A 24,630-nucleotide genomic window follows, 5' to 3' on the forward strand; every position below is an offset into this window, starting at 1 on the left:
ATGTATTTACTCATATATTGTATATTAAAGTGTACAATGCTATCCGATCTAGGAGATGAAAAATGCTCACCTTTTAAAGAAATAATCTCAAATAAATTCTGTAGAACAAAAATGTAAGTTCTAACAAAGTTAATGTACTGTATTTCTTGCACTGATACAGAGGAATACTGTTCAGTAAAAGTTATCCTCTAAAAGACCTTGAGGAAACAGGGCAGATGTCCATGTGCCATGCCACTTAAATTTCAAGTGGTTTCATAAATACTCAGGAAAGGTAAAAATATTTTCCTTTTTCTTTTTTGTAAACAAAGAAGGCAAAAGATTATTTTTGTAGTGTTCAATTCACAGTGCATCTATATATCTCTAAGATGCAAGATTCTGTTTTTTTGCATTAAAAAGATTTACAACATGAAACCCTGGAATGTTTCAACATGATTTGTTTTCAGGACCATTTCTAGTTTGGATCTAGATATTAATATACACAGAAGGATGAGGAAGAAAATCCAGTTTGGGATGAAACAAAGTAGGCCCCAATGCAGATTGTACCATTTGTTCATGATAGACGGTATCTTCGCTCAGCAGTACAATCTATATACATAATTATACCTACCGACATTTTTAATGAAGAAAACAGTAGGAGTCCTGAGGGACCTACTGTGCATGCGCTGACGAGCTGTGCATGCACCACAAGTACAATATGTTCTGGACACCCTAGGTTTCCTATGCCTGCCCAGATTGGCCATACATCACATGCTTGGGGGCTGCTATGTCCAGGAAAGAGTGGGCTTGCTGCGTATGGGGCATTCAACTGAAAATCTGGTAGGTCACTGATAAAAACAGTATACTGTCACTGAATCAGTGGAATTGGCAGGTATAGGGAATAACTATTCCAGGAACCCTTTATAATTTTCAGGAGGCAGGCATCTGCAATATTCCGGCTACAAAATCTTGGCGTGTGGTGCTTCTCTGCTCCAGTTAAATACTGTTTTGCTCCTTGGCTTCTGTCCTATTTCCAGAACAGGAAATAGCATCTTTTTCCCTCTTGTGGTTGGTGATTGTTTTTCTCTCAATCTGTAGCTTTGTTACAGATCATAGGGAGCCATAGGGCCAAAAGTGGCTTGTAATTTTCAGCATATGCTGATTTTTCTAGACATACTGCTTAATGAAGAAATAAAGTAGTAAGGGGAAAAAGACGCAATATGGTGCTTACTGCCCTATTTAAGCACATTAAATATATGCAATCTGCACTTTATTCCAAATAAAAATAACACTCAAATTAATATAGTCTTCTTTTATATATTAAATAGAGAAATCATTACAATGAATTAAAACGCAGGAAAAGTGTGTCTCGCAGTGTTTATCTCTTCAGAGTTCTGCATTAGGATGGATGCAGACAGTTTGATTGAGTAGACTGAGCGTAAGCCAGCGAGTCAGACTGGGTATCTATTTCTGCAAGTGCTATCGAGTCATTCTGAGATTTGGGACAGGCCTTTTAAGTCCACATATTTCTATTCTGGGGGGCCAGATTTAGACATTTTTGTTTTTTTTAACGAGACTCAAGAATCTACAGAGCCAATTGATGTCAGCGCTGGGCGTTAAGTATTGAAAATTGAGGTCCAAAAATTAAGGACAGAAATAAGAAGGCTGTTTTGAAAACCCAAGTCTCAGCTTTTCTGTGCTTCTTCATCCCTAAAGTGTCTGAACGTCCTTGTCCATCTATGTAAACTGGTTGATTGAAATCTATAATTGAAAAAATGCTATACAAATAATTATTACTGTATCTTCCAAATTATGACGAGAAATTTTACTATTATCTATAATACTATTCAAATTTCACAATATAATCATCCCTGGAGAAACAGATCAAGTATGTCTTTAACAGTACTTGGCAACTATATAACATTTTACATTTTTAAGGCTGTGTACAACAGCAGTTAAGAAAGCTAATCATCATCATTTTACAAATGAGACAACTATGCTCGGAAGAGTGAAGTGATCTGCATTAGACCACACAGACTGCAGCAAATTCACCACTAGAATACATGATTTGTCATACAAAATTTCTTGTACCAAACACTAAATCAGTGGTTCTTAAACTCTTGCTATCTGCAGGCAGTGTTGGTCATATTGTGCCAGCTTGCTTTCTTGCCTCCCCATGCTAAATCAATTTGAAAGGTAGTTGAAATACATTCCTACTATTACCTTTCCCCACAAGCTACTCATGTTGTTACCATTGGGATATTGCTTAGTTGTGAAATGAGAAGAAAAATCATCACCTGCTGCATCGCCAAAGGCAGAGGATCTGTTAGACTCTTGGAGAGAGTGAGCAAATTTGCAGTAGGTGTTGTTGCTATAGGTCAGAAAACTTCATTTTGTTGCATTTTAAGTAATTCTGGATGTCCACCTCAATTATAAGGAAGAAAAATAAAACAATTTATCATGGCTCATGGAATTAATTATTTTTGCAAAACTGGCTCATTTAATCAAGATTTACAACTATTTTTCACAGTATGTCAGTTGAAATGCAGTCTGATGGACGCTAGGTCTTACTGCATCAAAATATATGTTGTAACAAAGCCTTATGATATGACTCTTTTTTTTTGTCCTGGGACTGCTTTTGAAATCTGTACATGTCTTAGGAGCATTACTTACAGACTGTAAACCAGCAAGATTGTGTCAGTAAGATCATGGCTGTGCAGTAGAATCAAGGAGAGGTGGCAATATGGTAAACGTTAGCTAATTCACCCACAGAACTGTGGCGTATTAGCCACACGGGAATTTAAAACAGCTCCTCAGGTCCTTCAGTGATGTTAAATCTAGTATATTGTAATTAATAAAAGAGTTTGGTCTACATGGATCTCTTTGCTGAATACCTGAGCAAGCTATCATAATTTTTCATAACTAGGGAAATATTCTGCAGACAGGAATTAGGTTTATTAAATAAGCTAATGTAAGTTTCTAGATCTTGGAGGAGAAACAATATCCTCGAGACAGTCTTTACATCTTTTTTTGAGAAATGTAGCCAGAATATGTACCAAACGGAGGAGGCTTTCCCCCGCCTCCCAGATTTGCCTGCCTTCCCATTTCCAGAGAGGGCTTCCCTGCTATTTGCATCGAAAGCCCTTCCAGCAAGTGTGGCAACTTCTTCACACAGAAGAGTAATCCAGGATTAGGAAGAAGAAATGTTGCTAGTTTTCTTTTCAAATGCATTTCAGCAGCTGGGAGGAAGAAGGAGAAACTAGTAGGATATGATTAGTCAGCTTTTTGCTGACCACTGTCAAAGGAAAGACCAGACTTCTCCCTGGCAGTGCCACATGGGTGACTGCCGAGGGGAGAAACCCGGGCAGGGAAAAGGACTTATTTAGGGGGAAGCAGCTCCCCACCGAGACCCCAGCGAGGGGAAGGGTAGCAGAGGCCGCTGCATAGGGAAGCAGGGAGGATGTTCACAGCCTGGTTTGGTGGTGGTGGGGCACCCACAGCCTGGTCTTGGGGGGACATCCATGGCCCTGTCATGGGCGGGAACATCCTCATCCCTGTCATTGGGGGGACATCCTCATCCCTGTCATTGGGGGGACATCCTCAGCCATTTCTTGGGGGGGGGGCATCTGCAGCCTGGTCTTGGGGGGACATCCTCATCCCTGTCATTGGGGGGACATCCGCAGCCTGGTCTTGGGGGGGGGACATCTGCAGCCTGGTCTTGGGGGGACATCCTCATCCCTGTCATTGGGGGGACACCCACAACCCTGCCTTGGGGTGGAACAGCCACAGCACCTGTCATGGGGGGGACACCGGCAGTCCTGTCATGGGTGTGGGGGGGAATCCACAGCCCTGCCTTGGGGGGACATCCACAGCCCCTGTCTTGAGGGGACATCCACAGCCCCTGTCACGTCGGGGACACCCACAGCCCTGTCATGGGGGGAGACATCCACAGCCCCTGTCTTGGGAGGGGACATCCATGGCCCCTGTCACGTCGGGGACACCCACAGCCCTGTCATGGGGGGGGGACATCCACAGCCCCTGTCTTGGGAGGGGACATCCATGGCCCCTGTCATGGGGGACACCCGCAGCCCTGTCATGGGGGAACACCTGCAGCCCTGTCATGGGGGGGGACACTCGCAGCCCTGTCATGGGGGGGACACCCGCAGCCCTGTCATGGGGGAACACCCGCAGCCCTGTCATGGGGGACACCCGCAGCCCTGTCATGGAGGGACACCCGCAGCCCCTGTCATGGGGGAACACCCGCAGCCCTGTCATGGAGGGACACCCGCAGCCCTGCCATGGAGGGACACCCGCAGCCCCTGTCATGGGGGAAACCCGCAGCCCCTGTCATGGGGGGACACCCGCAGCCCTGTCATGGGGGGGACACTCGCAGCCCTGTCTTGGGAGGGGACATCCACAGCCCTGTTATGGGGGGGAAACCCACAGCCCCTGTCATGGGGGAACATCCACAGCCCTGTCATGGGGGGACACCCGCAGCCCCTGTCATGGGGGAAACCCGCAGCCCCTGTCATGGGGGGACACCCGCAGCCCCGTCTCCGGGCGGGGAGCGGTGCCGGCAGGCCGTCCGCCCCAGAAGGGGGCAGGCAGGGAGGGGGGAGGCCGCCGGCCCCGCTGCCGGGCCCCCGCGGAGCCCCCGCAGCCACCCCCGCACAGGGGACGCCCGGCCGGAGGCGGCGGCGGCGGCCCCGCCCCCCGCGCGCCCCGCCCTCCCGGCGTGCCCCGCGGAGGGGGGCGGGCGGCCCCATGGCCCGCGATCCCGGCATGCCGCGCGGGCGGGCAGCAGCAGCAGCCGCCGCGGCCGCCTCCCCTTCCCTCCCCTGCGTGTGAGGCAGCAGCCGCCCGCCCGCCCCGCGCCGCCGAGGAGCCGCCGCCGCCGCCCCCCCGCGCCGCTGCCCGGCCGGCCATGCCGTCTCGGGCAAGGTAATGAGCCGCAGAGCCCCGGGGTCTCGGCTGAGCGGCACCGGCAGCAGGCAGCACTACCACCCGCGCAGCTGGAATGACTGGCAACCCAGGTGGGCAGGGCGCGGCGGGGCGGCGCGGCCCAGCGGCCGCGGGGCTGCCGGCGCGGGGCCTGCGGCGAGCGCGGCGGCTCGGGGCCGCGTCCCGGCGGCGGGGCCTAGCGGCGGGCGAGCGGCGCAGCGGCCGGGCCTGCCGGTGTCGGGGTCGGGGCCGGGCCGGGCGGCCGGGGCCTAGGCGGACGCGTCCCGGGCCGCGGGGAAGGTGCCCGGCGCGGCCGGGCCCTGCCCGGGGCCGCGGCCGCGGTGCGGGCGGGGTTTCCGGGTGCGCCTCGCCCGGCGGCGCGGGGGGAAGCGTTGATGGCCGCGCAGGGCGCGGTGGGAGCCCGGCCGCGGCCGGCAGCCGGCCGCTGCCTCCCGCCCCCGGCGTCTCCGGGCGCTCGTGGGGGCCCTGGTGTATCTCCCTCCGGCGGCTGTTGGTCCCCTCGCGCTCCTGTGAGTAGCACCTCTGTTGCCCTTGCACGCTCTGCTTGAAGGTGTTTCCCTCCAAGGAAAGCCGAAATTTTTGGGGTGCCCACAGCCGGACTGAGAGCTCGCGGGGGGCCTTGCTGGCTGTGTTTTTTCAATCTGGTTTTTAACTGGCAGTTAATAGTAGAGGATTGGAGGCTGCAGAGCCCTTGTGATCTTCTGGGAGGTAGTAAAATAGTACAGAAAGTCTCTTTCCTTTTTTTTTTTTTCTTTTTTCTCCCCCTCCCTTAGGTCAGGGAAAGTAGTTGAGCTGGAAGTAAACTGGGGAGAGAGCTTATACAATGTGTTAAGTTTTAAGGTGCAATTATGCATAGTGCTTAGCCTCAATAAGTGTAATGATTCAAAATCAGTTGATCTCTGTAGTCAAGCATAGGGAGATCAGGCCTTGATTACTTCTAAGATACCTGATACCAATGTGTCTGTTACACTGCTCTGGTTTACTGTGTTAGTACCCAAAGTTGTTGTATAAAAATTGTAAGTAAACTTGCTGTTTCTTAGAATCATGGGGGTTTTTTAGGGTGGAAGACTTGGGGCTTTTTTAGTGTTTTTGAAAATTCAACATGGTGAGGGATCCTAGCTTTATAACTTGCAGCCAGGAATAGAGTGGCAGGTACTTGGGAATGTAGTTAAAGATGACAGTTCTGATTACATTATGTGGCTTGGACTAGGAAAATTGGGTGGATGTGGAAGTAGATCTTTTAAAAAATATATGTGTAACTTTAGTCTTTACTGTGAAAGAAGCTTTCCTTTTTGAATAGCTAGCAGTGTTACCTGTAGGGATAAAGCTGAGTACTCAAATGAGAAATGCTCAGTTTTTAATGGGATGTGGTCATTTAAATTCTGATTTCTTCCGTTATTGAGATGCTTGGTCAAGTAATTTGTCTTTTTTTTTTTTTCTCGCTTAGAAATTTGCTGACCTTGCTGGTAACATCTTTTTATAGTCCTTTTTACTTCTTAGTAGCAGTGAAGACTTTCTGGGGTGTATGAAGTCTGATAACTCTCTTATTCCCTAAATACTACCTTAGTTCAGATTTCTGGACTATAGTCTGGAGTTTTGGGCTCTGACTGTTGACCTGGAGTTCCTACCTGGAAGAAACTGGATGTACAACTTGTGTTTTGGCAGTGGATGGCTCCTATAAATGCTTCCTGGTTGGATATGTTAATTTGTCACAAGTTTTATCTTATTTTTAGCTTAGAAAAATCTCTTACAGGGATGAAGTTGCTCCTGTGCTAGGAAACTGGCTTTTTGCAATAAATCATTGTCCGCAATGGATTCAGTTGTGTTAGTGGTGAAAACAAGAATGTATCTGCCCCAACGCCTTACCTGGTAGTAAAAGTGGCTTAAGCAGTTTGTCTCTTCCCTCTCCTTCTGACTCTTTGCTCCTTTCCCCCAAGCTGTAATTTGTTGCCTCCTTAGCTCTCAAATCATAAACTGTTGTAAACTGGGTTGCTAAAACAAGTATCCAAAAAGCCAGAGTGGAAATAAAAATCCGAAAGCACTACAGAAAGTGTGGCAGACTAGGAGAACTTCACAGTGTGGATAGGGTCTACCTCTATTTCCATCAGAACATGTAACTAAGGCTCTTGTAAAGAAATAAATCACATCTCTTCACTGATCCTGGGAGCAGTAAGGACTGAATTTCATCCATTCCATTAAATACTTGTTTTTTTCCAGCGAGAGAATATGAGGATTAAAAATGTTCACAGAGTCACAAACACAGATCACATTTTTCTCTATATGTCATGCTGAAGTTCTAAAAATCTCATAAACCTAGCTTTGGCTGTATGGAACCTATGAGCCTACCCTAAGAAAAAAATGAAATAGAGATTAAACCAGTTGTCTTTGTCATTTTGGCATTAACGGTTTTTTAAAAAGTGATTCACACGTGCTGTTGAAAGGAGATCTGTTATATAAAACTGAATAGCTATAAATGTTTCTCTTTCCTTGATTGTTTAGAGTGTGCTCTTGGACAAAGCCAGCAACACAAAATATACCCAAATATACTTTTCCTTCCTCTTTCTGTTGTCTGTTGATTGTAAGTTTTGTTTAGCTCAGGTGATGTGGCTGGTGAATGCTTTCTTGCAGGGTGTGGGAGAGGGCATGCACTTGGCTAGAAGGAAAACTGCCGTAGTTGTAATTCTTTCAAGTTCCCAAGACAAAAAATGGAACTTCTAATTCACTGATATGTTTTCAGATCTTTTTCAAACATTTATTTTTGTGCATGTAAAAATTACTAGATAGAATCTGAACCTAGTAGTGAGATTCAATCTCAGCTTGTAGTAATACTATAGTAATAATAACAGTGAGCATTGGATTTGGGATGAAAGAAGTCTGAAACTGAATGTTGGAGCCTAGATCCTTCTCTAAGGCAGAGTAGTTTTTAATTAGAATTTGTTTTCTGTGCCTGCATGAATGCAGTCATATCTGTTAGTTGGAAATGGAGTGGTCTGCACAGCATATATTGCAGAGGCATAAGCTGTAAATGGTATATGCATGCATATCTGTGTGTACACTAAGATATGCTAGTCTCTAACTTAGAGCAACGTGGGAACTTCTTAGAGAAATACTGGCTGTATGTTACAGACAAAAAGGAGGTTTATGGAGAAAGCTTGATAAAATTCTGTCCGTCCCCCCCCCCCCCCCCCCCCCCCCCATTTTTTTAACTTTCTAGACCTTCTGGTTTGTTTCCTTTTTATGTCTGATAGCTTGCTGCGTTTCCCCTGGTATGACTTCTGGAAAAAAAATTAAAATCACATCAGTGTGCAGGTTTTGCATATGAGCAGAGTTAATTCAGCATAGTGTGAAAGATTGATTATATACTGAAACAAGCGATAGATCTTAACTTTGATTGGAAATGCGGTGGGTGGTGAAGCAAGTTTCATGTACTCATACTCACTTACTTATTTCATGTACTAAGCAAGAGTCTGGGTGCAGGTTAGCAGGTTAGCAAGTGCAGGGTGTACCATGGTGCTTTTTTTTCCCCCCTTCCTTAGGCCACAGTGAGAAAGGGAAATAGATTTTAATTAACAGGACCTCTTTTGTCTTTCTCTCATCATAAATGTAGGTTAGCAGGGAAGTATATGGAGAAGTGAGAAAGAAAATCTCACACAACTGAGAAGTTCCAGAAGTGTCTTGTTAGATGCAGGTTCAGTCTTGGAATTCGTTTTTGAAAATGGAGTGTATCCTTCTCATACAATGTAAGTCAATGTCCTGAATTGCTTCTTTCTGTTACAGTAGTGCCTACCAAACCAAGTTAGGTATGAGGTCCCCATTGTGACAGGCACTTAACACAAGACAGTAAAATATGATCCCCCTTCCAGGTAGCCTGTAACCTAAGCAAGAGAGCGGTATTGACTAGTGCTTTATAATTGAACACAGGTACCCTGTGTTTAATATGAGACAGAGTGGGAGGTATTGGCAGAGAGCAAAGATACTGGTCAAAGCAAATGAGCTAAGAAAGTGATATTTAGGGTTGTGCTTTTACATGGCTGTGAAGGGCAGAGGCATGTCTTTTGTAAAAGGCAAGAAGTAGTCATTGTGGATATAAATTATAACGAGGGCATGGACAGGAGTTTCAATGAATATATACATGTGCAAGAGTATATTAAGCTAGGCAGAAAGAGTGTGGACTGTAGATGTAGGGGTGGTATGAGCAGTTATAGGCCTTGGTTGATAATGCTGGGTTAGTGCATTGACTGACAAACAGGATGATAGTAATTGGTTCTATGGATAAGGAAAGTTGAGGTAGAGTTGAACTCAGCTCCAGCTCTTCTACATATTTGGCTGTACATGCAAACTCAGAAGATGATGTCAAAAACAGGTGGAAATCTCAGTTAAGATGAGGAAATAGATCTGTAACTGAGAGACCTGAAAGTTGGCAGCATAGCGATGTTTGAAGATGATGAAATTACCCAAGCATAGTTATACATGGCAAGGTAGGATGAAAGTTGGTAAGGGTTTCCCATCTCTCCAGGCATGTGAGAGAGGGGGAATAGTTCATTGGATATGCTGATAACATGGTTGTTGGGAAGGTGTGAGATCAGAGAGGCTTTTTGTTTAAAATGTCGGGGAGCCTAGGTTTGTGATGTGACAGCCTATGTTTTTAATATGAAGGGAACAGCCAGAAGAGAATGAAATGTGAGAAAGGTGAAAGAACATGGAAGTGTCAGTGGGAAACAAAAGCAACTGGGAGAGTAGTAGTCTTCCATGCAAGAATGGCTATACTAGATCAGACCAATGGTCTATCTAGCCTAATATTCTGTCTCTAAAAATGGCCATCAGCAGATGCCTACGGAAAAATACAAAAATGGTGAGTATACGCCATATGTTTCCTTCACATTGCCTCCTAACATCCTTCATAGGATAGGAGGAAATTGGTGAACTACTGCATAAGAGAGCAGTGTGGAAGTGAGAGGTGATTTGAAGGGCTGCTGAGATTGCAGGTGGTTGTCCGGCAGAGAAGATGGCAGAACTGGAGTAGAAAAATAGTTGATTAGTAATTTTTTACACTGGTGGTAAACATGGCCATTTATATTTTCACTGCGCCTCTCTCCATACAGGAGTAGAAATAGAAGTAGGCTTTGGGGTGGGCTGAGCCAGGTCTGGGGACTCGGTGAGATGGACAAAGTGATGATAAAAGAGCATGGCAAAAGAGGTAAAAGCAGAGGGAGAGTGAAAGAGGGTTGTCATCACTCTGCGTGCCAGTGGAAAGAAAGGTTGGAAACTTGGTGGAAAGCTGTCAATCTGAGTGGATACAGTGATTCTAAATGTTGAGTGTTGATACAGATTTCAAGTAGTGAAGAATTTATGTGCGTTGTAGCAAATAATCTTGGCAAATAGAGCAAATAAAATTGACCAGCTTAGATAAGATGACTATTGCAGTGTATTTGTCTCAGAATAAAACCTCCATGTGGATTCTGTAGTTGGAAATAGAATAATTAGATGATTTTTGTCTTGGAAGTAATATCCATATGGCAGGGTCATTCTGAAAGAGCTATAGATAATGAATAGTATATGCCAAGTTGTTTGTAACAAGTTTGTTGGATGAAAATTCTTAAGGTTTTCTTATTGCTTAAAAAAAAAGGGGCATTTCTTCAGTCTCATAAATTGGTGTGGTCAAATTATCACTTTTGATGGAATGAGATAGACCTTTCCAAAAGGAAGTGTGTATGTTTCCTTTAGTGTGTTCTAGAGAAAGAATTAACTAGCTTTTCTGAGGGAACTACTGTGGCCGTTTCTGCATATTTAGGCAAGTGAACTACTTTCTTTTCTGATGGATAAAAAGAGGTTAAAAATTGCCTAACATAAAACTGGATGTGGACTCTTCTCTATAAATGACATTGCTAAAACGGTTTGCACAAGAAAGTGGTGCTAGTGGTTATGGTAATTGGTTAATCTTCTAGCCATAACCAGGCACAGACTAAAACTATCATCTGTGTTCTTAATGTACTTTCCTTAGTCTCCATCCATGAGCTTTTTAGGTGGAAATATAACTTTAACAGTGTCCCATGCTGCAGCTTCAAAAATCTTTTTGCCACCTTATAAGATGATCATAGTTGCATTTGTTTTTGCAATTTCTCATTCTACCTTCATCTTCTAATATCACACTTGTATTTGTACTTATGCTCATCTGTTGCTAACATTGTACATTGGTTTTATTACACACAATATATGTTTGCTTCTGTGACAATGTCAACGTATGTAGCTGATAAAATTGCTATTACACAAAGTGCTACATTTGTCACATAACCTACCGTCTGCTTGGCATAATGTAATTGAAGTGCAAATACTCCCATGTGAGCAGAAAAAGTGCCCTCTTAGAATACAGGCATGAATTGAGATAGCCAGCAGTAGAGCTCTTTGTGTTCAGAGTGCTTGGTCTCTGGTGAAATGATTGCAGTGTACCTTTAAAGAGTGGAGGGAGGGGGGAAAAAAAGTAATTGTTTGTAAGACTGGCAGGTACTTGTCCAGAGAGTGGCCAGGTTTTGAATTCTAAGTGCTCCTCTTTCAAAACTGTATGTGTGTTACTGATATGAAAAATGATATTTTTCAGAAACAGATTTGAAAAAATTAAATGTCTTCTCCTGTGTATGCAGGCTGTGCTCTGTTGAGAATTTCCACAGCAGTGCCCTATGGTGACCCCAGGCATCTGGGTTCCTCTTAAGGGTAGGGCATACTCAGCTGGTGGTACTGGGGTAGTATCCTCTGGTCCTGGTGCAGGATAAGTCCGCCCTGCAAGCTCCTCGAGTGCTGATGAGGGAGACTCCCACACAACTCTCTGAATTCCCTTCACGTCTGACAAATGGTGTGCTTCGATGGACAGCTAAAAATGCATTGAGAGTGCAGTTGGGGGATGATGAGCTGTGCTTCTGGGATGACTCTGCTCCACACTTGTTCCAGTTTGAGTTCTTTCTTCAAATAGGGATTATAGGAGCCAACTGGGTCACAGAATCTAGTTCTCTGGAAGCCAGTGTCTTTGCACGAAGTGGTTTTTCTCTGCCTCAATAAGAAAGATTGGAAATTGCTGATTGTCTGAACCATGTGTTTATTGTATTGGGGACAGTTTCTTGAGTGTGAACTACTGTCTCTTAAATTGGTGCATTCAAGGAGAACAGTCATTTTTAATGAAATCTTGTTCACCTTTTAGATGAGTGCTGATCTGTCTGGCATGTGATAACTTCTGAACTGCTTAGCTTGCAGAAAGCTGTTCCCAAATACAGACCTAATTAAGTACATAGTTCTTCCCAGAGAAACAATAAGTTTATGTATTTTACCAATAGGCTTATGCATTTTACCACAATGGAAAATCTTACAAAATGTTACATGGCTGTGCTACAGGAAGTGAAGTTAGTTGAGAACATGTATATTTTTTTCAGTTGATTGGGATATGCAGAACATTCTTTAAAATTATGTTTAATCAGTTACTACTTGCCTAACTGAAATGAATTTGAAAGAGTTAATGCTTGACAATAGGAGATGATAGTGTACAGTACATCACCTTAAAAAGGGCAATGCTCTTTGGGAAGGTACAGTGTTAAGAACCCACTGGTATTTAAATTTACTAATTGAAAATCTGTTGGCCTGTTTCATTGAAAGGCTAAAACATTTAGGGTCTCCTTGATAAACTCTGCTCTTCCTCAAAGTGAGCTGGAGGTCTCTACAGCTTTCTGGGCAGGGATTAAAACCAGGGCCTCTGTAACTGCCTGGAGAGTTTGAATGTGGTACAGGCGCATTTAAAGCTCATACTGCTTGAAGAAACAGTGCAAAATCTTTTTTGTCGTTTGGCATAACTTATGTGGATGATGGAGGTGCAATTTTATAAGCATCTCTACAATCCTACTTGATTGTCATAAGCAAAGACTTGCGCTGAGGCTTTGCCTGTTGAATCAAGATTAGGATAGGTTATTTTATAAAATAATCCAAGCAAATGCTTGATATAAAAGTAATTTGATGTCACGGTGAATACCGAATGAAGAAAACTGTCTTACTGTGTGTACTTAAAGAAGAATTTGCTTATAGAGCAAAACAGAATAATACCTACAAAGCAAGCCTACTGTCAACTTTCCAATGTGGAAACGTTAGCTAGAATCTAAACTTGGTGCTTCAGGGGACGGGGCAAAAGTATAATTCTCTTCTTTCTAACTCTATTCCAAATTGATAATGTATTATTGTAACATTCTCAGGAGATTGAAGTATGTGGGGCTTTTTTACTTTTATATTTTTTTAATTGCAGTCATCTTTGCAAGTATGCACACTCATGGTACTACTCTTTCTGCTTTACTGAGGAAGAACTGATTTTTGAAAAAAACAAACCTGTGACATGGTTTAAGTAACAACTGTCTTTTAAAATTTTTTAGCTGACTTTGTTTTTCCCTTTTGGTCTTGGAGTGTATTTAACTCCTTTTTCCTGAATTTGTCTACTGGTTCTAACCACCATTTAAAAAAAAAAGCCTCTTCTCAAGAACTTGTGGTATTTATTCCTTGCACAAATTGTAGTTAACTTATAGGAATGAAAAGGTCTGTCCTGCTTTTTGTTAAGTAATCAAAAGAGCTATACAAAGCTTGAAATAAAAACAGTAAATCTTTAGAGTTTGCTTTAAAAAAACCCTCTGTAAATAACTTTAGTAGCATGATTCCAGATATAGGTGAGTGGTACAAAACTGTGCCATTTCTTTTGTTGTTTTTTACTGTAAAATCTCCAGTGTTACTGATAAGAATGCATTGAAAGCAGTTGAATTTAGATTCTGGAATCTCATGCACACTGAAGTTTAGTATATAAAAACTTATTGTATTTTTGAAAATGAAATCATTCATAGTGTCCAATGAGAAGAGTTGTCTTAATTTTCATCTTTTTTCCTTAAAATTTTATTCTGGGATATAAAGCAAATTTCTGATGTGAGAATTGTTTAAACTTAATGCAGCAAAAAAATTTTTGAAAATTCACTTTTAGCTTCAAACGTCCTTTACCCTATATGCTAATAGCTCTTAAGTTACATTCCAGCTTTTCCATAGTAAAGCCTACTTTTGTTTTGCTTTTTTTATTTTGCAAAAACTTAGTGATTCCTGTATTGATCATCAGTTACATGATTGTAACTCTTCCATTTAATAAGTGATTTTACATTGGTCAGTAAGGCCCCTAACATAATGTGTAAATGTCATTGTGTGGATCAGTAATGGCTTTCACTAATGGTAGACACTGTTATCAGCTAATTGTAAAATTGTATTTTATTTTTCCTTTTTTGGAAGTAATTTTCCCTTAAATCTTAGATAGGCATCTCATTGAAAGTATACTTGAGAACTTTTTTTTTAAGACAAGGCACTGACACACTAGAATGCATTTCCTCTGCATGCTGTTGTAATAATTGATCAATTCTAATCCCAACATGAATTTAAGGTCACTTTTTTAAAAGTAGGTTAGACATGCAACTCTTAACAGAGGCAAATATGTTCGGGACTGTCATTGAAATATGTTGCATTTATAAGTGAATGTGAATCCCACTCCTATTATACCCCTACATAAAGAAATTTTTTTTTTTTTTTTTATAGAACTGACAGTGCATCAGCTGACCAGGACAATTTAAAATACTCTTCATCCAGAGATCGGGGCAGTTCTGCCTCCTATGGATTACAACCCTCAAATTCAGCTGTGGTGTCTCGACAAAGACACGATGATATCAGAGTCCACACTGACATACAGAATGAAGAAAAAGGTATACAGCTTGCTGTTTCACATGTAAATTTTGAGGGGACATTCAGAAAAAGGTAGTAAACTTGAAATGGTTGAGAGGAATTGTGTTCTATTTATTAATTTATCTTGCGGCAATGCAGTGGATTGTTAGAACTTGTGCCACAGTATCACTGACGGGGATCAAAGAAAAATTGTTGTTACGGGTAGTGAGGAAAATATGGTGTTGCGTTAGCAGAAGAATGCAAGAGAAGACTTAATGCATAAACAATTTTTACTGAAGAATAGTGTTCTGGATGTGTCTGGTCTTCAGGCTGTGATTTCTTCCTGCATAGTATCTAATGCTTCTAATGTTGGAAATAGACTGCCTGATTAAATGGACCGCTAGTCCGATGGATTATCTATTGCAGCTCTAGGGATTTTAACAGCAAACTGGAATCTTAGTTTGGCAATCTAATCTGTTTTGTCTTAAATGGGGAATTTCTATTTCTGTTCCTCAATCTGACTTAATATAGATTTGTGTGATGTATATATTTAAGTATTTTGAAGATGGCTAATACAGTTTTTTCTGATTTTTATGAGGATGCATTAAATACTTTCTCAAGAAAACAGCTGAGAATTTTAATTAGTAAGTCTTGGACCTGTGTGAAAGAGAAATCCCTGTTCTCTCTCTTTTTTTTTTTTTTGAATTGCCAAATATAGATAAGAAATAAGAGGGTCTCTTCCGTGCAAAATCACTTTTCTTGACTATGCAAATTATTTTCAGACATGCCAGACCAGAGAACTCAAAATTTCACAGTAATATTAGTATGGAAGTTTTTGTTCTTGAACCTCAGACACTTGCACTCCCCTTACTTCTCTGCCCTGTAACTTTCTGTAAACAGCTTCATGCTTCATCTTAGGGGAAGTTATGGATGAGTGTACCCATGCAAATTTTTTTATAAGTGGTAGGTACTGTTAATAGGAGAAAGGAAAGTGAAATAGGTATTTGTTTATCTGAGTAACTTAAGAACCTTATGAGTTGGTTACCTTTGAAAGAGAAACTTCTTAAAAAGTAATGTGACTGCTAACGTTGAGTTTTAGTGTGTTTCAAACACACTGACATATTATTCTTAAACACTTCAGAGTGTGCTAGTATTTAAATAATAAACTCGGAACATGGTGAAATATTAAGGTTCAAGACAAGTCCAGTGAGGTAGCGTTTTGTGAAGTTGCTGGGAAACTGCCATTTGAAAAGAAAAATGCACCTAACTCTCCCCCCAGTACTGTATTTTCCAGGACATGTCTCTGCTAGCTCAACACTTTTAACTCAGCTATTTTGTTCAGTTGTGACTTGAAAAGAGGTGATTAGGATATTCTGTTTTATAAAACTGGATTCCATATATTTCTAGTTCATTTCTATTTCTGTAGAAATTTGTAAGCTTAGAGATGCAGAATGGCTTCCTCGTTTACTAAGATTTTTGAATTAATGTATTGGTGAGTATACCAGCTTCGGGCTTTCATTTGAAGAACTTGTAGCTTTTTTATGATGTATAACCATTGTAAGTACCTGGAATTCTTAAAAAGATTTTTTTTGTTTGTTTCTGGTATTGAGAATAAAAATGACTTTCTTCATTTCTAGAAGTTGACTCCTATCTGATAGAGAACAATATTCCTTTGATATGTAAAAGTTACAAGCAAAGAAAATGCATGTTTTTTGTAGTTCTGAAGAATAGGGTTTTTTTTTTTTTCTTCTAAATGAAACTCGGTAGGATGGAAATGACCAGCTCTGTCTCTTTGGTTCTCCCTTGGAAATTTCTGGTCCAAAGGCACTTTAAAGACATGTACTTCTATATTCGCTTCTCCATTAAAATTTATTTCTGTTTCATGATGATGATAAATGCAAGTTGTTGGGTAGGTTTCAGTTTGGTGCCCTGACCTCTGCACCAGTGTTTAAAAATATCTCTTACAGATTTTGTGGAATATCCTACAAAATAGGAATGGCGCTACCAAGTATGTCTGGATTAAAGGCCACAGATGCTTCGAAGAATTATAGAATTGTAGAGTAATGTAGATTGGAGGGGACTTCTTCAGGTCTTTGGTCCAAAGTCCTGCCTGAAGCAGGAATAACTTCCAAGCTGAATAGGGTTGCTGAAGGCCTTGTCTAGTTCAGTTTCGAAAACCTCCAAGGATGGACTGTTCCACAGGCTCCCTTAGCAGCTCATTCAGTGCTTTACCACTCTCATGGTAAAGAATTGTTGGCTTATATCTGATCGGAGTTTCTCTTGTTGCAGCTTTCGACTTTTGACTCGTCCTTTGTCTCTGCACCACTGAGACAAGTCTGGCTCTGTCTTTTTTTTTATCACTCCTGCTGTAGGTAGTGGGAGACTGCAATTAGGTCCCTCCCTTTCGTCTTCTCTCCTTTACTTTTCAGTTTGCAAACTCATGTCTTGTTTTATAATTTTTAAAACTAAATAAAAGCTTTCTGGATTTTTACTTAGAAGTGATACGTCCTCCCTTCCTTAGTCATCCCCTTTGGTCTGTAACTTTGATGTGCTCAGAGTCCTCACTGTGAGAAAGATACTACACTAATATTCATATGTCATATCATCTGTATATTTATGCTAAAATTAATACCTAGTGACATAGCTGATTGCGTTCTCCTGGGTTTCAGGTTTAACGCTTCACTAGACTGGATAGAATTTGTATAAATTCACTACAGTTTTCGAAAACTTTTCAGACCTGCAGCTAACTGTCTAGATAACTATAAAGAAAGTTATAATGTAATATTTACAGCCTTTATGCCTAAATACCTGATTGCCCTGCTGTTTTTTAAATATATTATAGAAAGTACCACGTGCTCTTACAAATGGGCAAAAACAGCTGGGGTTTCTTGAGTGCTGGAGGGAATGTATGAAATACGCTTAAGAACTCTAATTGTATATGGCAGGATGTATATTTTCGATGATGTTTGTGGTCTGAATGCATGATTATCTGACATCTTCAGTGAAATTATATTTCTCTGTTGTGCTGCGTTTTAGTAATATACTTCTCTTTAGGCATAAATATAATTATTGCTATTAGAAGTAATTTTCTTGGTAGGAGAGTGTTACTTTGTTATAACATAATAACCTTAAGGTGGCATACATGCTAGTTTCTTACAAACAGAGTTTAATGTTGTAAATGAAAATATACACAAATTATCTTTACTGTGACTGCTTAGTTAATTACAGAACACTGCAAAGTCTCAGCTGTAATGGTAGGGTAGCCCTACATGTATAGCAATGCATACACTTCTACTTGTAGTTCACAGATCCAATTTTTTATCAAAAGCTTTGCCATCAAGATGACATCCTTTTCATCCACTGAGGTCCAGACTCACCTTGATGTTTGGACCTGATACAGGTGGAATTGTGGAAATAACTTTGCTGAAAGAAGTCTTGTATATCGTTTGTTGTTCTACGTTCAATTTTTTTGCTTGATTCTTCCCTATCTCAAACAGGGAAGGCACTTTAGAAAGCTGTTTGCACAGCTGGCTCAAAAGTAAGCTGTAATACACTGAGTGAAGTGTTGTTCAGGCTTGGTGGACAGTTTCATTTCTCCGCAGTATTTATTGCAGAGGGGAAGAGCCCATCCTTCAGTGATGTGACAGACTAGAAAGAACCTTTGGTTTCATTATTCGAGTGTGTAAATTATTTTGGATCTAGGAGTAAAGATAATCCAATTACTCAAAATGGCACTTTTATTTCTGTTTTGTATTGCTACCAAAGATGTACCAGGTATACTTTTAGTGGGAGAATTTAGGATTGTGTTTAATCCATTTAAGCTAATGTCAATATTAATGTGTGAAAATACTTGCTGTTGTATGTTTAGAAAGAATTGTTCAATTTGTGAATTGTGATCTACTTGAAATTTTTGTACTTACATGTAAATAATCTGTGGCTTTTGCAAAGCTTTCTCACTTTTTGGCCATTTTGTTGACCCTGAGGATGGTTTATAACAGAGTTAAAATTCTGTATGGGTCGTCAAGGAGCAAATAGGTGAATGCCTCTAGCTGTGCTTGCTAGCAGGTTGATGCAAAGGGTCTTTTAAAATACAAGAACGGAAGTAATAATAAAAACTCCAAAATACAAGAAAATTCATGTTAAACTATATAGTAATAGAGTTATTCTATAAACTAGTCAAAAAAAGACTGATTGGATTCTGAGCATGTGACCTGGAAGCTTAAAGGACATAGCAAAAGACTTTTGCTTGTGAAGGTGGAAAATCAGACTAAAGATAGAGGATAGGAATGTTAATTTGAATATGAATTAAATAACTAGTAGCATACGACCCTGCTGAATAGATGGCCTGGCAGCCTGTTTTAATGTTATATTGCTTTTTCTACAGGTGGCTACAGTGTCAATGGAGGATCTGGGGAAAATACTTATGGTCGGAAGTCGTTGGGGCAAGAGCTGAGAGTTAACAATGTGACCAATCCTGATTTTACCAGTGTTCCGCATGGGAATCGTGCTTTAGCCACAAAAGACATGAGGAAATCACAGGGTAAGGATGCCATAGGCTTTCAGGAAAAGGGATCTCCTTGCTTCACAACCTCTCGTGTTCAGAATATGATAAGAAGTTCTTTATGAATAGGCAGCCTGTATAGCTTTTTCTTGTGTAATAAGCAGTTGGTTGATGTTGATGGAAACTGTCATCTTTAGAAGCCTGTTTCTAAAAGAAACAAAGTGAGAATATAAAAATAATTCTGTAACTGGATAATTTACTTTGGTTTGTAAAGGGAGGGGGCAGGATCTCATTAGGGTTAAAATAAGGATATATTTACTGTTTCCCTTTGAGATTTCCTCCATAATCTAGGCAGATCTCTCAACTCTAACACTTGTGCTATCACTCTTGATTTTCTATTAATAGCTTTTGAGTCCTTATTCAATTTAGCCAAATGTGGCAAAGAGATCAAGGGCTGCAAGAGAGAGGATATGCTCTTAAACTTGTTGCCTGAGTAAAAACTTGCAAATTTCAGCCCCTACTGTGGGGAAAAACTGTTGTGTGAGCGCAACCATTACGGGTTGTAACTGACCTGCAGGTGAACGAGTCATCGCATCATACCAGCTAATTAGTCAGCAGATGCCTATTCCTGAACCAGCCACAGTTCATGCCTCTTCTTCAGCTGAGGATTAGAGGCCAGGGAGGAACTGGAGGCACCGTAAGAATGGGGCAAGGACTTAAGAGATACAGTGATAGGAAATCTGGAGTTATGAGAGGGCGTAAGAATGCTGGACACAGGTTTGTTGGAAACAAAACTTCACTATTCACACTACTTGAGTTTATATCATGGTTAAAAAAAGAAAATGTTGGTCCAAGGACACTTGAATGCAAATAGATACTTTTTTATGACTAAACATTGTCACTTAAGTAGTTGAGCTACCAACAAAAACGGTGGCTACTTTAGGTCAGCATATGGGGACGTAGTCCTTTCCCCTCATGGGGCTTACATTTTAAATGAGACAAAAAGTGACAGGAAAGACTATTCAATGTGCTTTGCAGGTGGAGGCACTGAGGTGCAAGTACCTAGTGACATGATTGATATGAAAGCCTGATCTTTGGAATGGGTTAAACTCGGACCTTGAAATCCCATTCTGGTGTCTTAATTTTGAAACCATTCTGCCTTTTAGTGCCTTAAATCATGTCTGTTTAGAGGAAATAGATAGTTGTCTAATAGAGAACTCTGTAAATAATACTTACAGTAGTGCAGTTGCGAAGGAATTTACTGGCAGAAATTTATTTTTTGGTAGAAAACTCACAATGTTTTCCTGGATAAGTGAACGCCACCTTAATAAATCTTTAAAATGTTAAAACTATAATCCCGAGTGACTGAAGTAACTACCGATAACTTGTATGCTTCTTGCATGCTTTTTATTTTTCCCTAGATGCCAGAGTTTGAGAGTCTCCGTGTTAACTGGGGAATCTTCATGATTGTTGTAGGTTTTAGCAAATCATTATTGTTTTTGATAGCTTCTTTAAAATACAATAGGGTTATGTCACAGCAAATTCTTATTTTTTAATTTTTTATTTGCTTGAGTTTGTCGTTATATGAATGTGTGCTCTTAGCGTTTTTTTAAAATAGCAGTCTTCTGTGGTATGTGGCTGAGAACTTGCTGATTTCCCCCACGCACACCTGAAAGTCTTGTGCAGGTATTCATTAACTAGTGCTTTGATTAATATATTTCAGTCATATTGGTGGTTATTTTATTCCTTGGTTTATTTTAGGTTGCGATTATGGCTCAACAGACAACATTTACTATCTCAGGATGTAATGTTAATGTTTATCAGTTATTAAATGGAATAAAAGCGGAGCTTTTAGTAGATAATTTTGAACATTATGTCTTGTTCCAGCAGCAGTGAAATGTCTCATACCAGTAACCTTGGTGGTGGTGGTGTTTATACAGTTCTGTTTTTAGGATTTTTTCATCTATAGGACAGCACAACTGTGTTTTCCAAATAAATTAGAGCATCTTCCATGAAGAGATTACAAACAAAGTGATAAATGCGGAGAAGACAGGGCACTGAAAAATCAGAATATTTAACTAATTTAGGACTTACAGTTTCTGTTGAATTTTCATCTAAAACTGAAGAGCCAGCCAACACTTTATAGGGACAAGAGTTACCTTAGAAAGATTTAGAATCTATTTAAAAAAAAAAAGTAGTAGTAGTTAGCAAGGCAGTATTTTCCAAACCACTTCATCCTGTTTTGTCCTTCAAGAGCAATCTCTAGTGATCTGACCCAGCTGATGCTGGTTGTAGTTTCCCATGTGCTTGCTGCGTGGCAGGGATCAGCACAAACTGGGTGAGACAAAAAAGACAGGTGATGTACCGCGCATTTCTGGTCCGGGTTAGTGTCTGTGGTTGTGTGTAGCTGGAGGGCATATTGTAGAATAAAATTTTCTTTCCCATGAGGCTCATCTGTTCCCTTGGAAAGGATTGTATTAAGGGACTGCCAATGCATTCAGTAACTCAGGAGTAGATTCATACTGCTGTTTTGAGTGCCTTCATATGTAGGCAGTCTAAAAGGGAAAGAAGTGTGTGTAGATTCAGTTTAGCTTAAACTTTTGAGGTGCATTCAGTAATGCAGCACAAAGTACTTTCTAGTAGAAGAAAGTCCATGCTTGATATTATTCAGGAATAGCTGTTGCGCTATCTATGTACTGTTGGAATTTTTTTCCCAGATGAGCCAGTGCACTAGGTCCCTTTTTGCACCCCTGGATTTTGGCTTTGTATTGAGCATTGGCAGGCAAGCCAAGTCTGGGTCCGGCAGATAGAGATAAAAGGAGATTTTGAGATGCAGGTGAGATAGCGGGAATTGCAGTCCTTAAACCGGCAACATCACTCAGAAAGATTTCAGATACTACTTCAGAAGATGCTTTCATGAATTGTGATTCCTTGCATGTTTCTCACTAGATATGTGGCTTTTCTCCCCCCACCACAGAAGGCTGCGGTTCCCAGATAAAGCAAAGAAAAAGAAACTTAATTCTTCCTAAATAGATATCTATATACTTTACAATCGGGAGTATCCTAAAAGAAGGATTCTTCGTACCTGTCAGATAACACCTCAACAGGTTTAATGTCTTATGCAGATATTCTAGCTATGAACAAAACATATACTTGATCCTTCAGCTTTCCTTGACATGTTACTGTTTGCCAAGCTTCTTAATCTTTCAGGATGTCAGGTGTCTTCAAAGTTTATTGCTTAAACTGATGCCTGGCAAGAAACAGATTATCAAAGCCTATTTTATTCATGCTTTTTTTTAAAATTCAAGAAATAAAGACATGGCAGTAAGGTTGAGAATATTGTTCATGACTATAATACAGAAAGTGTTCTCCTAGAAATGACTGTGCAACATCAAGAAAGAGAAGTCATCTGTAGTAGTCTTGAATGTTCACATAATAGTCACTGTGACTAATAAAATCTTCATGTTCCACAAGTCTTCTAATTTAATCACCATGAAAAAATCTAATGTTAGTCTTCTGAAAAGAAACCTTATTTTCTTTTTGCAAATGAGGGAAGTACAGTAATCATTTGTATCCAGGAAGAGTAAGTTCTAATTGGTATCTAGATCAAGTAAACTGAGTTGTGACCTTTTTCACTGATATCAATGGTGATTTTGATCAACTTATATGAAGTGTCATCTTAGGAAGATGCTAGATGTGTTATGAATCAGCAGGGGGAAGAAAAGACTTAAGTCACTGAACACTACCTATGCACAAATGTGTACTTCTGTTCCTCAACAGAGCAATTGTGTACCTTTTCCTTTTAGGTGCAGAACTCTTCTAGCTATCAGAAGATGACTACCCATAATCTTTTTTCCCATGACAAAATGGGAGAGAGAATCATGTTTCTTGTTAGTCACTTGGGATATAATCTGGTCCTTTACTTCAAGGAACAATTTGGTTTTCCAAAGGGATTGCTTTAAACATAATTTGTTGAACTGTTTTGTTTATATATTCAGTCAGAAATCTGATTTAACCACAGCAAACACTTTTAGTTCCATTTATACTGAAGAGGACTAAACCAAGGACTTAGTTTAGAAGTAAATCCAAATTTTGCTTAGTTCTGAAAGTGTTTTCCTGGATACTGGTAAGGATCTACAGCACTTTTTAGGTATCCATAGGAGTATTTTAGCTACTGAAGCTATAAGTTTGCCAAGTAGTTGTGTAGTTATCCTGTCTTAAAGGTGTATTTCAGCTCTGAAAGTTAATTATCTTAATCTTTGTAAATATTGAGCTAAATCTGCTAACCAAACACAGAACTGTTTGTGTTCTCTCTCCAGTTTGAGAGACAGGAGACTGGCTGTGTTTCTTCTGTCTACCAGAAAAGAAGAAATATTTTGGTAGCTAAACTGGATTTTATATTTAAATTTTCCCACATTAGCTTTAAAACAAATCAAGATGTATTTTTCACTTTTTTTCCTCAAAGTACTATTACGACTTACTCAGTACATAAATGCCTATTGCAGCTCATGAAGGTATTATTGATAAAATGTTGTAGAGAAAACAAACAATTGCCTTTTTCAGAGCGATCGTTGTCTTATTCTGACGAGTCTCGACTGTCAAATCTTCTTCGGAGGATTACTCGGGAAGACGACAGAGACCGAAGACTGGCTACTGTAAAGCAATTGAAAGAATTCATTCAGCAACCAGAAAACAAACTGGTTAGTAGTATTGCCTGTTCTGTAGTACTGAAATACTTGTCTCTTTATAAACTTGTCTTTACAAAGGTGTAAGTATTGAGAAACATCAGTGAGAAACATCTGTGAGAAAGATCTTTTATACACAATGTGGGAAAGAGTATTAAGTATTCCTGGGTTGTCTGGCCTTTCTCTAGCATTCTGGAATTTTTTTTTCTGGTTGATTACCTACGACATGCTGCCTTAAAGCAAACTACTGAATGTATGAGCTATAAGAATAAGTATGCATTCAATTTGTTGTTTTTGTTGGCTGGTCTTGGAAATATCCTCTATATCCTTCAACAAGGAAATAGAGGAAAATCCAAGTAAAATGTGCTCTTGTCTTGTTCAAGAGCTGTTTTTGTATTTTAAATTAAAACCATGCAGATATTTATACAGTCTTCAGTGAATGGATTATCTTGAAATAAGTAGCTTTCTAGCTAAATGTATATATAAAGTGAGTTATAGGGAGAGTACCATTTAGCGTCCTATAACCTATCCAGAGCATCCTATCCACATTTGAATTGTGAGTTGTCCTCACATAAACAAAAGTATTTCCTTCAGTAGCTTCCTATGTACTGGGCAAGGAAGAAATGAGTGTCAAATTCTTTGAAGTGAACATGACACCTTGTTTTTGGGAAAATGATTATTTGCATGGTGCAAGCCCACGAGCTGTCCTGAGAGGAAGAACGGAAATTCTTAAAGTACTTCATTGCTTCCATGGTTTATATCCCAGTGAAAAGTCTTATAGTTAGTTTTATAGTA

At 40.4% G+C, this 24,630-nt stretch overlaps 1 protein-coding gene across 2 annotated transcripts in view; it reads left to right on the top strand.

Annotated features, from left to right (window-relative positions):
* The first annotated feature begins 4,706 nt into the window (after positions 1–4,706).
* The window catches only part of SMG1 (SMG1 nonsense mediated mRNA decay associated PI3K related kinase), a 69,766-nt gene continuing 49,842 nt past the window's right edge, over positions 4,707–24,630 (top strand). For both annotated transcript variants that reach the window (XM_064520329.1, XM_064520330.1), the window contains exons 1-4: positions 4,707–5,009; positions 14,527–14,690; positions 19,034–19,189; positions 23,714–23,850. In XM_064520329.1, coding sequence (XP_064376399.1) covers positions 4,921–5,009; positions 14,527–14,690; positions 19,034–19,189; positions 23,714–23,850 — 546 coding nt within the window. In that variant the 5' untranslated portion in view covers positions 4,707–4,920. The remainder of the gene's footprint in view (positions 5,010–14,526; positions 14,691–19,033; positions 19,190–23,713; positions 23,851–24,630) is intronic.

This window comes from Dromaius novaehollandiae, chromosome 14 (assembly GCF_036370855.1).
Source record: "Dromaius novaehollandiae isolate bDroNov1 chromosome 14, bDroNov1.hap1, whole genome shotgun sequence".
NCBI classification, from domain to species: domain Eukaryota; kingdom Metazoa; phylum Chordata; class Aves; order Casuariiformes; family Dromaiidae; genus Dromaius; species Dromaius novaehollandiae.